At 29.2% G+C, this 15,499-nt stretch overlaps 1 protein-coding gene across 1 annotated transcript; it reads right to left on the bottom strand.

Annotated features, from left to right (window-relative positions):
* Positions 1–369: 369 nt before the first annotated feature.
* LOC100812160 (U-box domain-containing protein 13) lies at positions 370–4,992 on the bottom strand. The gene is made up of 4 exons (XM_003537948.5): positions 4,566–4,992; positions 3,042–3,158; positions 2,387–2,842; positions 370–1,795 (listed from the first exon to the last, which is right to left on the bottom strand). The coding sequence occupies exons 1-4, from the start codon at positions 4,827–4,829 to the stop codon at positions 647–649; spliced, it is 1,986 nt and encodes a 661-aa protein (XP_003537996.1). The 5' UTR covers positions 4,830–4,992; the 3' UTR covers positions 370–646.
* Positions 4,993–15,499: the final 10,507 nt, after the last annotated feature.

Here is a 15,499-nt window from a genome sequence, read left to right as displayed (position 1 = left end):
GTTTTTTCTTCCCTGTTAAACAGCAATCATTACGTCCATTCCACAAATACCAACAAGCAAAACGAAAAGATAATTCTCCGATCCAGGCCTGTATCGTGCCCCATGTTGCATTGGTCATTAACTGTTTTATGCGTTGCATACCTTGTCTTTTATTTCAACTAATCATTCAATATTAGAGTTGGAATGACAATAATTCAACTTCAAATCACTTGATCATAATAACTCTAATACTTTTTTTGCTGACATAATAACTCTAATATGACGTTATGAACTAACATTTTCGAAATGATAAATTGCTAGATAAAAAAAAGACAAATGAATGACTTTATACTTTTATAACATCTCTAACATCATGTGATGCGGTACGAATAAACAAAACATCTCTTCATTAAAATCTGAGGATGATTAGAATACAGTGCATGTTACAAATTATACATTTTCCACTTCAAGCTTGCCCATTTGCTTCGATTTCTTCTTGCCCACTTTCACAAGTTTTTTGCATTACATCTCTGCTGAATATCACACAAACAAACAAATAACTTATGGAGTAGGAAGGTGATCTTCCACCCTTTCCTCCAAACAGATGCTTCTTTCAACACTTTAAAGAGAACAAAAAGACAAAATGAACAAAGTATAATAAGACATCTTAGGAATCATCGGGGTTAGTAATCAAAGGTGGTTGGGTATCCTCGTTCTGAGCTTGAGTTTCAGTTTGTATTGGAACTTCCTGCTGTTGCTCAACTAACCTGCTCATACGTTCTAGCAATTGTCCAGCCTTTCTTTTGCCTCTGTCTGTACCATTTTGAGCCAATTCTAACAGTGGACCCATCACCCCCAGCTCTTGTGCCTGTGCAAGATATTGTTGATCTCCAGAACAGAGGTGAACTAAAACGGCAGCTGCATTCTCTTTGTTCCTTGGTGAGCCATTCCCAATAAACTCTACTAAAACCGGCACTGCCTCTGAAGCTCTAATAGTAGCCTTCCCTTCAGGATGGCTAGCCAATATTGCCAAAATAGCTAATGCTTCATCCACCATTCCCCCGCTAGGTTCAGTCAGTAGTCGCATCAGCGTGGGAATAACGCCAGCCCTCACTGCCTTTCCCTTGTTGCCCTGATAAATGCACAAATTGAAGAGTGCTGTTGCAGCATCTTTCTTACCCCTTTGGTTACCCTCACTTAGCAGTGTCACTAGTGGTGGTATGGCTCCTAAAGATCCAATTGTAACCTTGTTTTCATCTATTACTGAAAGGCTGAAAAGTGTTGCTGCTGCATTTTCCCGAGCCTCCATGCTTCCCTTCTTCAGCACATGAACTATACCTGGAACTGCTCCTGAAGAAACAATACTTCCTTTGTTGTTTTCATATATGGAAAGATTCAGGAGCGCTGTCACGGCATGTTCTTGAGTGCGGGAGTCAGGCACAGACAAAAGACCAACAAGGAGAGGTATTGCACCAGCTTCAGCAATGGCAACGCGGTTATCTGCGTTGCGCTTTGCAAGAAGGCGGATCTCGCCAGCAGCTGATCTCTGGTCTTCAGGACTCACAGATGTGAGCTTTTGGAGAAGACTTTCAATCTTACTTTGCTCAGCAGGAGAGTAGGCTGATGCTGATTTACTAGGTTGTGAATCGCTAGGTCGTTTTGGTGGCTCTATGCCATTGGCTTCACACCATTGTGCTATGAGGCTCCGTAATACATAGTTAGGTGTGAGAACAGTACTAGTGAGAGTCTGCTGTGTTTTGGGGCAGGTCCCGTGCCCTGCTTGCAACCACTTCTCAATACAAGTACGCTCATAAGTCTGCAGATGAGAACAAGATGTATTTGAGCGGGCAATGTGACATTATAAACAAAACAATTCAGAAGCAGCGGTAAAATGTCAATAGTGTGAACAGAAATCAGCATTCACAAACATAGATCAATAGGTCAATTAGAAGGGTGTAATATAGAATAGCCTTCAGTTTCTATACCAAGTTTCCAAGTTCAACCAAGATTTATGTTTCACAACAATCTATGAATATTCAAAGCAATTGTACATGTTGCAATCCGTCCAAGTAATGTGATGCTCAATAACTTCAGAATTTTAAAATAAAGTTATTTTTAAGAGGATTTTATAATAAAGTAGGGACCATTAATTTTGCTTTCACATATTTCTTTCACATAAAATGACCCTGTCATGTTAATGAGTAAAATTAGACAATCCTTATCCAGAAAAAAATTAGATATCTTAACAAAATTGTGCTAGAACATGGTGCCTTTAGCAGGCATTTTTACTTTCAAGCACACATAAAGGGATCATCTGATATTTCAATTTGCCAAGTCAAGAAGGATAATGGTCAACTGCACAGTATTTGCAATTTAGCTGTCAGGGAGCATCATATAATGTACATACCTGTCCTGTTGAAACAATGACAGGGTCCTTCATTAATTCCAGGGAAATCGGACATCGAAAATCATCAGGGATAACAGGAGCCTGATGACTCTTTTCATTTGTCCCAAGTCCATAGACTTTTGAGAAAATGCCTTTTCCTCCTAAATTATCATCCTTGACTAGATTTTCTATTTGCACGAAATCCTTTATCTTCTTCAATAACATTGACATTTTCTCAATGCGTGCTCCTGGATCCCCACCACTTGATGCCACCATCTCATGCAAAGCAAGTGATTCTTGAGTAAGATCAGCTATTCCCATCAATTGCAATTTTTCAGCTAATTGACTTAGAACAGATGGATCTGTAGCTGCATCACTGCTGCTGTTGTAAACAGACAACATATCCTCATACAACCTGACATCTGGTTCATCAACCCTCCCTTTAGCTCTTCTGAACTGGGCAAGAACCAACTCAACCTGAAATTATTGGGAGAATTAAGCAAGATTGTGTAAATAGCAAAACAATTAGAGATAAAGAAGAGCCACAATGGTGGAGTATCCATTCTAATCTCAATAGCTAACTAGAGGAAGGAACGTTCAACGGATCAGATTTGGCAGACTAATATCACTGTCTTGCATGCATACAATAGTTTATATATAATTGAAATATTTATACCTGCTCTTTAACTTCATCTGATATATCAAGTTTATCATGGGAAATACCACCCAATGACTGTTCCAACTGAGCTGTCACCTCGTAGAACTTATTCATAATATCGTCCCGCTCAAGGACCTGAAAACAGGAATAAAGACAACAGAATCAACATGTAAGGCAGCAGAAATCATTTTATCAGATGCATATTTCCATAATGTTTTCTCCAAACATATCATTCAACCATAGTTCTAACAGGTCCCAATCACATGAAAAATAGAGCTGCGAGCAACCACAGGTCACAACAAGCATACATGAATGCCTCCCTATGAAACTGTAAGTAAGTAAACTAAGATTCTCATGTAGACATACAATTAATATTGCAAATTGCATTAAATTTCGTATAGTTGCATATAACCGGATTAGTTTGACCATTTCAAAGTCCCACAATATATAATAAATTTGATACCACGGACAATGTTTTTATGATAATTGATGTAAGAAATTTGTAAAGAATATAAAAAATACCCTTTGCCTACCTCTACATTTTACCTTTTAACTTTTTCTGCAAAGCTCCCCACAACAGATGTAGGTTATCCATTATCCAAATAACAATTGTCCAAACCGTTTGGACCATGTAGCAAAATTACCAAAATGCTAAAAACATCCCAAAGTAAAACAAATCCAACTTTTAAATCCCATGGTAATTTCAATAAAGAGGTTTTAATCACATTCACAGAGAGGGTGCTATTCACAATCCATATTATATATTAGCTTCTCATCAACCATAGGAACCAAACATCAACGGTAGAATGTCTGGCACACTGGATCAACAAGTACCGCTGGCTAGAAAAGGGAATCCCCAAAGTTTTTAACTGTATGAAATACACTGCATTCAGAAATCTCCCTTCCTCTCGTATATGTGTGCGCGTGCAAGCCTATATATATCTTTAAATCTCCCTTCTGAAGTTGGGAAAGTGTCTCAAGCAAAGGAAGAAAAAACATAAAAAAAATCTTTATTCAAGTTCCTATCTAAAGCTTGTTAACAATCAGAGGTGAAAGGGAGAGGATTCTTTCGCTGACATCCACATCCAGGTACAGCCAGGCACACATCAACAAACCTATCAGGAAACAAGACCTACAAATTGTCCAAGGTCTTGAGAAGTTGTAGGCAAGGCTTTAAAAAACGATCCGCAACTGGAAATTGTCCGCAATTTAAAACTTTGGCTGGCTTATAGTTTCAGCAAATACAATCAAAAACAAAAACACTAAACCAGCTCCAAGCTTTCTTTTCTTTACAATTTCCAAATACCACAAATCATATCCTCAACGCGATCAACAATCAACATACAAAAGAGGCAAAAAAAAAAACAAAAGCAGTTCAAAAACCAAAATAAATTTATAAAAAAAAATACAAAAAAATCTTTAAAAAATTAAAAGTAATCCAGAGAATGTAGCTTTAAAATCGTTATTGCAAAAACTACTTTCGGTCGTACAAAAGAAAGCAGAAAACAATAATAATAACAATAAAGAGTAAGAAAAACAAACCAAGTAAAGCTTGCTGCCTTCGCTTCCGAATCTGAGGAGTTCCCTAGCGGATTGGAGAGCTTCCTTGAAGGCGAGGACGGCGTTGGAAGTGTCCTCGGGAAGCGCGTCTTTGTTCATGTCCCTAATCTCCTCGAACATCGGGATCAGAAGCTTCAGCCTCCGCGCCAAGTTGCAGTACTGCTTCTTCACCGGAGGCCTGTACTCGGAGATGCTGGCTATCTCGTTCACCAATTCGATCACCTTGCTCGCGTTCTCACCCTCCATGCTCGCAGATCCCGCTATACGCCGCCGTTTTAGTTAGATTGCCGGAGATCGAAGTCGCGGCGGGTCATAGTGGCTCGCTCGTCTCAGACACTGCGGTTTTAAGAGAAGGATAGATAGATACAGAGAGAGAGAGAGAGAGAGAAACGCGTAATGCTTTTTGGTTGTCTAATTTTCTTTTTGTGGCGGCTGCTGGAGCTGAGTCAGCTAAGAGATCGAGTTTTGCTATGGGACTGGCTCGGCTCGTTTCAGCTTGGCTTGGGCTAGTGCGGCGCTGAACTAGAAGTTCTGTTAATTCAGTTTAACGAATTACCGTAAGGTAAGTAACGTATAATAGTGACAGTAAAATACAACAACTACGTGAACAAGTCTTTGATGGCGACACGGCAAGAGCAAATCTTGTTGCCTTTGTTTGTGACTGTTGTCTGTCAATTTTACTTTTGGAGAATGGCAAAAGAATTATTCACTCTCATTATATTAAAGTTGTAAGTTTTTAAAATAGACTTGCTTTTTTAAGTAAAATCCCGATTTTTAAATTTATATATAACTGTCGACGAGAAGAAAAAAATTGATTAAAAATTGTTAGTCAAGTTCTTAACATAAAAAAAACATAAATTACTTATCAATAAAACAAGTGACATTTCACATTCATAAGTCCGCATACAGTTCATCCTCCTCTATGGTAAGCTGAGTTCAGAACTCTTGTTTGACCTCGTTCATACCTTAATTTGTGCGTGTTTATGGCATATCACCTTTTTCGTTTCATCATTCTACTTTACTTGTTCACGTTTTAAAATTTTTGTGTTTTAAGATTTTTAATCTAAATTGAAACCATAAGCCAAATAGAAATTGTTTTTCAAAAGTTTCTAGTTTCAAAACATTTTTGTTCAGTGTTAAAAATGGTATTAATCGATTGGATCTTAACTTGGGTTGTAACTAAATTTGTAGTTTCAATTCGATGCTAAAGAAGTAGATGAAAACGTGAGTCATAATATATAAAGTTTTAAAATAACTTACATTTTCATCATCTTTAATCTCTATCCAGATCTCTAAATTTAATTATGACCCAAGTAAAGATCCCATCGTATATTTTTTACATCAAACGAGAATGTTTTGAAACTTAAAACTTTTGAAAAACAATTTATGTTTAGTTTTTTTATTTCAATTTGAATTAAAAATCTTAAAACACAAAATTTAGTTGTTGTAAAATTGGAGTGGTGAAACAGGGAAGTTGATATGCAAACACACACAAATCAAAGTATTTTGGATTCTGGATTCAACTTACTATAGAGGAGGACAAACATCATACGGACTTACAGATTTTTTAGCATATTCAGAGAAGAAATACAATCGAGCGTGTAATTATACAAACTACTGAACAATACATATTTGTTATTTCATACTTTACTGATACATTGTATTTTACGATTTCTACAGTTAAAAAATTTAACTTTATATCTAACGGCCTAAAAACCACAGGCACAGTGTATCCACGTAGAAAACTTCCCTCCCACATTGTGCAACACCTAAAAAAAAGAAAAGTACCCACGCGAGACTTGGACAGGCTAGTAAGACTAATGTGTAAGAAGTTTTAAATTATAGATATCAACATCACACTTTAAAACTTGTTTATTCCTAGTATTATTTTAATAGCCAGTTAGGAACTTTATGTGATATATTGCATAAGCTCTAGCTAGAAGCTAGTTAATAAACTTTAACGCTATTACGATGTTTTCCAAACTGTTTTTTAAAGTTTTATATACAAATACAGCAAAACAGGGAATAAAACACTACCCCCAATTAATAAAATGAATACTTTTGGATTTAGATAAAAAAAAATTCATAATATTTATTGAAAAATAATAAAATAAAAGATATTGATCAGTTTTTTTGCCTAAACTATGATTAATTTATGCACTTTAATTTTTGGCAAAAGTAATGAAAAAGAACTTTTATAGAAGTTGATTTTAGTTTATACGTTAAACTAAACTCATTTTTGTATCATTTTAGTTTATACGTGAATATATAAGATCAATTCATTTTACTTTCTTTTATAAGTACTTTTATAATATATATATATATATATATATATATATATATATATATATATATATTCAATATTATGAACTCATTCTAAATCGATGGTTCTCGGAGGCAAAAGCTACAGTGCTGGCTTCACGATCACCTTGCACTTGCAGCAGGGATGAGGCTGTGAAACTAGTCAATGTCATCAATCAATCAGCTTAATTAGATGTTATTTGATAATACATCTAATCATTCTACAAATAATATGATACTCCTTTTATAAACTTGTATACTTTTATAGAAATTTCATATCTTTGTTACAAAATCTGTAACTTTCAAAACTATTTTTTTATATAATTTTTTTCCATCATACGTATTATTGCTTTCTTTCTATCATTTTTAAGCTTCTCTTTCACCATTTTTTTATCACTATTTTTCATCCCATTAGAAATCATAAAATAGTAGCTATGATTTTTTTTGTTGAAGTTTTGAAAAAATAATACCTGCGCGCTCTTTTTTAAGAGAGAGACTTGAAACAAAGAGCTTATGTACAGTACGATTAATATTAAACACAATCAATATATTACGTAATTTATGAATTGTACGAGTGTTGCTCAGTCAAATCATACAAAAGTCCAAGAAAAAAAGACGACCGCAAAAATAAGTTCTTTTGGCATATAAAAATTCATTGGGTTCCATATTAAATTCAAAACACATACTAAGTTATCAACAATAGTTTAATATTTGCAGCCTTATAAATTAAATGGTAAGAAATGGTAAACTAAACGAGGAAAAAATCTTCTAAATTTTAAAAAGAAATATGCTGGTAAAAAGTTTTTAAAAATATTCTTATTATTTAATTTTTTAACTGAAGTTATTATTCTTATTATTTAATGAAATTAATTTTATTAATAAATAAATAAGTCTAAATAATTTAAGAAGACTTGTATAAGATTTCATTCAATAATAAACAAAAAAAAATAGGAAAAAAAAGCTTGCCTTGCTATGAGTTGCCTTTATGAAAACTGTTCTGGATAATAATTCCAACTCTCCCATGGCCAAATAAGTTGCTTATAATTATAATTAATGCAGCATATGTTAATGTTTGAACAGAACATGGCCAAACTGTGTGGGACCCACTAAGCCAAAGAAAAAGAAATGGTATCCTTGAGTTAGGAATAAAAGTCAAAGCAGTTAGATGAACGGTGGTCATGTGTACATACAGTGGACCACGTGAACTTGGACCCAGTTAAGCCATGGCGGATGTGGTGGGTAGGGTCACACTCAGAGATAACGCTATATTTAGCCCCTACTAAGTTAAATATTATTTTTATTTGTAATCAAAATTTTATATATGATTAGCATTTAACACATATTTTATCATTAAATAAATTATTTTTTACCTGTAAACATAATTAAATCTTATATCAATTTTATAAATTTATATATATATATAAAAGAAGTAATACTCACTTAAATAAAAAATTACTGCCTCACTCAAATAACTTTTACATCTCGAAAAGAATCAGCTTTTTATTATCAATAGATAGATATTCAACACAGAAAAAAAAAATAGATATTCTTGGTATAACAAATTTACAAAAAAATGTAGACAGCCAAACTCAGCAACGCCAATTCACTCGGCTCCACTTGAGGAAGGGATCAAATTCACAGGTATTCGAGTACAATACCAAAGAATAATGCCAAATACACTTTTAAGGGGCCTCACTCTTATTGAACAAAAAAAAAAGAAGACACTAAAATTTGTATATAATTTAGAGAGAAGACATGATCAAACAACTTACCATATCAATCTTTGAAATTGACTTCTTTAATATATATTTTTATAAAAAGGTTATTAGTGTAATACCAAAAATAGGACTTTTTTTATGCAACAATAAAATTTATAAAACTTTTATACTTAGCATATATTTTAATATATATATATATATATAGTTATTATATTTTCTATAAAAATAAATTTTGTTTGATACAATTTTTTTAATAATACATTGATTCATGTGAAAAGTCGTGCTTTTTATAAATATATATTTATTAAATATAATAAATCTAGTATTCAATAATATAATTAAAGTTATTTATGTATATGTATATGATAAATACTACAATTAATACCATATAGAAGAATATTATTTATATAAATACTATAATTATCAACACAAAAAAACACAGTATGAATACTTCTTCAGTTATTCTCAAGTCTAGTTTATTTATATAGATGTGGATACGAGGTTTTTTTTAAAAATATATATTTATAAATAAATAAAGAATGAGAACTAAAAATATTTTATCTCATGGTTAAATTTTTTCTTTTCATTCTTATGTAACGAAAGTTCTTATTTAAAATGTCTCTTATTTGTGTATAAGTCCATCCCTTATACGTGTGCGTGCTCAAATTATGTACTTACGCGATTAATGGCTTTATATAAAATGTTAATTTTATCAATTTAACTGTTAAATTATTATTATTTTAATTATTAATATCAACAATAAAAAATAATAAAATGTTAATGATTCATAATTTAATCCTTCTTTTACGAAGTACATGCCTACACTAGACAAATAATAAAAATTAAGTTAAAATATATTATTTTTCATTCTATTTTTCTAAATTAATGATTTCAGTTTTTTTATTTTTAATTAAAATATTTTATTCTTTAATTTTTAAAAATTCAAAGTTTTAGCGTTTTTATTTTTTAATTAAGATAATTTGTCCTTCACTTTTTAAAAAATATGCGATTTTAATCATCTTTTTTAATTTTAAACTTGATTATGTATTTTTTAAAAAAATTAATATTTTTTGCAATTAAATAATTTTAAAAAATATTTATCATGTGAATAATAAATAAAATTATGTTAATTAATATTTATAAAATAAATAAATCAATGTTTGAAATTAGATAAAAAAAACTAAAATTATATGTTTTTTAAAAATGAGATATGAAATGTCTCAATTTAAGAACTAAAATTATAAAAAAAAATTAAAAGTAAAAAATGAAATTTTTTAATTAAAAATAGAAAATTAAATTTGCAGATTCAAAAAAAATAAAAGAAAAAAAATACATTTTAGCCTAAAAATTAATAATTTTTCCAATTGCATGCAATGCAAGGAAGCGAAACATTATTGCGGCACATGGTCGACGTGTGTAAGCGATAATGATGCGGTTTGGAAGATGCAAAATGAATCAGGGCCATCCATTCGTATATATAGGATCATGATCTTCCACTGTGGGTCCCAGCAGGGTGGCTAATAAGGTCAGCTTCGGAGTTTTTATTTTATTTTGCAGCACCACCTTCCAACGTTTCCATCCCGGTGTAACTAGTAACTTGTAAGTAACACTTTTTTTCTTTTCAAGAAAAGAACAATACACAAATACTTTCTGCATGCTCTACACCAAATACAACCAATCCCTTACCCTTGTAAAGGTACTTTGTTTTATTATAAAAAAAAATGTTATTTAAAAACTATAGGATCTGAAATTGGAGTTAATTATTTCCATTAATTAACCAAGACACACGTTAATGTAAAGTAATTTTATCATCTATTTTTAGATTATTTATACACATTTTATTTTACCAATTGATATAAATATAATGCATATAATTAATACTAATGTATAGAAAATTTCAAAAGACTTATTATCTCAACTGTCCTAATTTGTAAAGTAGAGGAAACTATAAATTCAAAAAAAAAATCTATAAAAGACTTATAATCTCATTTCAAGAAAATAATAAAATATCAAACCTATGACTGATTAAATATAAGATTATTGAACATGCACATATTTGTTATTGATTTTATTTCGGGTCATAATAAAATAAACTATTCTATATCACTACCAAGACAAATTATTTATGATAAATAATATAATATTTTTTTTATCAACCTGACTTTTATCACATTTTTTATGCTTTTTCTATGTGTGTTATTTTTTGGTGTATATAAATAGTAAAGCATAAAGACACTCTCATAATATTAGTGGATAGAGTATAATATGTTAGATTAACGTATAAAAGGGTCTATTATAAAATATGCAACACATGGTTCAAACAAAACTATTCATTTTTAGTTGATTTTTTTCCAAAGAAAAACAAAATCATTCAACTTACACCACACATAAAAAAAAAAAATCATGGAGTTGCCTAATGCTATGTGTATTATTTTAACTTTTTTGTTTAGCGATAAACTTATAAAACATTTAAGTTTATTTTAAAATTGAAGTGGACAGAAAAAAGTTAAGCATACTTGTGCTTTACAAAAAAAAATTATGTCATTAAAGCCAACAATGATTGTTTTGTTAAATAATATTTGAAGTAACTTTTTTTAAAAAATCTTTTAATACAAACTTTTTAATCAACTTCTATACCAAAAAATGACGTACCAAAATGTTATTAATAAATGACGTACCCAAGAAAATCCTTCTATAAACAATTGGTTTTGATCATTTGTTCGTCTAAAAAAGAAGATCAACTTTAATTTTTAAATTTTTTTGTAATGTTATACTACTCAACCCAACTCTTTTGTATTTTTTAAAAAGGAAAAAAATAAACTGAGAAAAATATACTTAATCATTGAATAATTCTCAAAATAAAGGCTTAACTCACATTATTTATGTCGTTGAATGATTACTAAAGTCGATTAACCAGCCCAAATTAAGTTGTCAAAATGAACATGTGCTTATATACTTCAAGTAAGACTCTCCCAATGATAAGCCAGATCTAATTTTTTTTATTTTTTTTTACTTTAAATATGGTGGACCTTTTTAATGCAACATTTTTATTAATATATGAGGTTTTTTTATCAATATATTACTTGATCCTAGATACTTTGATTGGTAGTATATTTAAGAGACACAATTATCTAATACTTCCTTTGTTCCTATCTATATAAGACTTAATTATCTAATTCGTTAAGATTAAAAAAATGGTTAATTTAATTAGTAGTAATAAATTTGTCTTAAATTGATAACATTTTTTTAAAACTATCCTTTTAAATATTTATCTCTTTTCTAATTGTTTGTGAATACAGTCTCTCTCTTTCTTAAATTAGGAGTACTTTAAGTTTAAAAATAATTAATGAAAAATATTATAAATTGGATCTCGAAACAAACAGAGTATAATTTTTTTTTTTTAAGAGCGAAAGGAAAGAGACGTTGGTTTTAGGCTTTTTACCCGATTCGGTACTGCTCATGTTTCTATTGTGGGCTGGCTTCTTGGGCTGATTATATGGACGGCATAATAAATTTGCAATGGCATGCCTTTCAGAAGCCTTGAGAAGATGAAGAAGATAACATTCTTACGGGCTGCCAATAATAAGTCTGAATAATGATATTTTCCCACTTTTTCATGAGATATGAGATGAGTGTGGGAAAGAGCAGTATAAAAAGAGAAAAGAAAGATGAAAAACGTGATGTGTAATGTAACATATATATATATAAAAATCCTCTAGGTTAAACATACGTTGATATCCTCAGCATGTCATTGACACTCACCATTTTATAACTGTTTTTTTTTAGAAAAAAAAAACTCTTCTACTGAGATCTCCTCACAAAAGAAAGATATCATTTTGCAAAATATCTATAATTTATAATGTAGTCTTTCTAATTTTTTATTTTACTTTTATACCTGTATCTCTATTTATAATCTATAATATATACAAATTAGATAACTTTTTAAAGTTAAATAATAGATTATTAATAAAAAAGGATTGACATAAATGATAGTTAATTGTGTTCCTTAAAGTGATATGAGTTTAAATTTGGTTGTTCATTGAATATAAAATAAATCATATTAAAAGTCCACCTAGTGTACATTCATAGTCTTTGATAATAATTAATCATGACTTTTCATTATATTATTTCATATCAATATCGATCATTAAAAAATAGATTATAAATTATAGATAATTTAATAATATTTTTCAATAAAATTTGTATTATTTAATAACTTAAAAATACACTTTTAATGAAAAATAAATTATAAATTATATATAAATTTTAATTAATTACCTTAATTATATATGTATTTAATAATTACATTAATTTTCCAATTATACATTTTCAAATAATACATTTACCTTAACTTAAATTAATCTTACCTTTTTCTATTTTTAAAAAATAAATATCCCATAATTACCTTGATTGGCTCAAGAGAGCGGTCCATAATCAGTAAATACCTAAAAAAATATAATTATTGATTTTTATCAATAAAAATTTCCAATCACATTTAATAAAAATTAAATTGAGGTCACATTAAATTAAATTTATTTAATGGAATATCAAATAATTTTAAAATTTATCATAAAATTTAAACTAAATATATTATATTTAATAAGAAATTTTAATTTTATAAAAAAAATTAATTTAGTAGTTAAACATTAAAATTTAATATAATCACACATTTTGTTCAGTACATTATTGAAAAACATAAATTTTGGACTAAAATTCCTTCTTTTTTGGTAATTCATTCATCTCAGGGTAATTTAATACTTGTTTTTAAAAAATTAAAAAAACTTGTCTATCTCTCCGTTTTATCTTCTTCCATGTTTCCATATCTTTTAATTTCTCAATTCCCCTATTCACACACCCCATTGAATTCTGATGCCGTGAAGCCTTCAAAAACCATGTTCATCAGCGACTATGCCACCGCTGTCATGCTAGTCGGCGTTTCCAGGGATGCATCTCAGGCGGTTATATGTCGATACATTCAAATAATAGTATCATAGGACCTTGTTTGCTCCATAATTGCAATTGCCATTTATTCTTCACAACCCTTTAACATGAGTGGGGGAGGAGAGAGAAGATGAATTTTATTATCTTTAAAATTAGATATTATATTACTACGATACCCTGAAATAAGTTAATTAAAGCAAAAGAAAAAATTGGATTCTTACTCTAAATTTGTGGTGTTGGCTACTAATGTATTCATAAAAAAAAAAAAACAGTATTTGAGTGCTTCACCAAACTCATTCATATGGTATAAATGTAGATAAAGACAAAGTAAACATAAAAATATTGTGAAAAAGTGATTTCGTCAGAGATTGATTCTTCTTGTTGGAGTAAAATTAAAGCACCGCTACCTTGTTTTGAAGTTTGATTTTCCTAGCTTTTTTTTTTTTTCCAACAATAAGCTAAGAATGTTATAGAAAAAGCTTGTTTTTTTATGTGAATTTTTTTAAGTAAAATTTGCTTAGTTATCTCATCTATTCAAAATTGATTCTTAAAGTATAAACAACTTGTGTTGCTTGACGGGAGAGTGGGTTATGGACTAATCAAAGTTTCATTCTTGATGATAATTTGTCTCTCAAGGGTATTTGTTTCTTCAAGCAATGCCGTTGTTATAATAAAGTCAAATCTCAGTTCAAAACAATTATTATAATTACTCTTAACAATTTAATCGAAATAGATTTAATCTTAACGCTTTAGATTTATTTAAAAATTGTTATATATGTAATAAGTAAATCAGAACAACATTTAGGACAAAAATAATATTAAGTTGATGTGAATGCAACGTGGTATATGGTGCGAATCCGAAGTAGAAAGCCAGCGATATGATTTTCTATCCCACTAAATAATGTACATATCACGATTCACGAGCAGAGAAACATTCTGAGAAATGAGAATGATTAAAATAAAATACATGATTTTGTAGAGTTATAATTTTTTCAATTCTATTTTTTACCGCCTCTGCAAATTTTAATATATATTTTAAAATTTAATTAAAATATACTAATAATGTATTGTTTTTACATTATTATTCAATTATAAACACATATATATGTAATAAAATTGTCAACTGTTATAACAGTTATTTAAAAGATATATTTAAATTTATTTTTAATTGATTAATAATAGAAATTTTTTTGTTACAAATATTTTTTTGGCAACAAAAGTTAAAACTTTTCTATATATTTAATATAACTGTACATTTAAGGTGAGTGACAGATTCATACATTTTCTTTAGTGGAACAAAAAATCATTTATAATATTTTTTCTATAAAAAATCACATACTTTTACAAAATACATTATGTAATAATAAGGTTTCTTTGATTTAGTGTTTTTTTTTTATTGTCCTTGCAAACTTATTTTTTCTGTTTTAGTCTTTGCAAAATATATTTATTTTGATTTTCATCTTTAAAGTGCTTTAAATAACATGTTTTTTCACTATTAAAACATTTCTTTTATTGTTTAAAACTTTATCTAGAACACTTTAATGATGAAAAACAAAAAAAATATATTTTATAAGGACTAAAATAATAAAAATAAATTTATAGAGACAAAAATGAAAATTATACTAAATTGTAAGAATAAAAAATGTATTTAAGCCTAATAACAGTTGGGCTATTAAAAATTAAAAGGATATCTAGTAAAATTAGTATTAATTTATTTTATTTTATTTTTTACATTTATTTTAACAAAAGATATCTTATGGAAATAAATAACTATTTTTTGGGGGGACCAAAAAACATTTCATTACACATGTACAAATAAAAAAAAAAAATCTTGTGGGGACAATTGTCCCACATGACCCATTCTGTTTAAAGTTTAAAATTAAAAGTTATAAGATTGATTTAGTGATTAGAGGAAGAAGAGAAAAAAAGATAAAAATTAACAAATTTTTAAAAAAA

This window comes from Glycine max, chromosome 11 (assembly GCF_000004515.6).
Source record: "Glycine max cultivar Williams 82 chromosome 11, Glycine_max_v4.0, whole genome shotgun sequence".
In the NCBI taxonomy this organism is placed as follows: domain Eukaryota; kingdom Viridiplantae; phylum Streptophyta; class Magnoliopsida; order Fabales; family Fabaceae; genus Glycine; species Glycine max.
Note: the sequence above shows the minus strand (reverse complement) of the source record. Positions and strands in the feature narration are given on the sequence as shown.

Coding starts and splice junctions, on each gene's coding strand:
- LOC100812160 (XM_003537948.5), bottom strand. CDS start 4,829: ATGGAGGGTGAGAACGCGAGCAAGGTGATCGAATTGGTGAACGAGATA. Junction 3,159..4,565: donor AAGGCAGCAAGCTTTACTTG/GTTTGTTTTTCT, acceptor TCCTGTTTTCAG/GTCCTTGAGCGGGACGATAT. Junction 1,796..2,386: donor TCATTGTTTCAACAGGACAG/GTATGTACATTA, acceptor TCTCATCTGCAG/ACTTATGAGCGTACTTGTAT.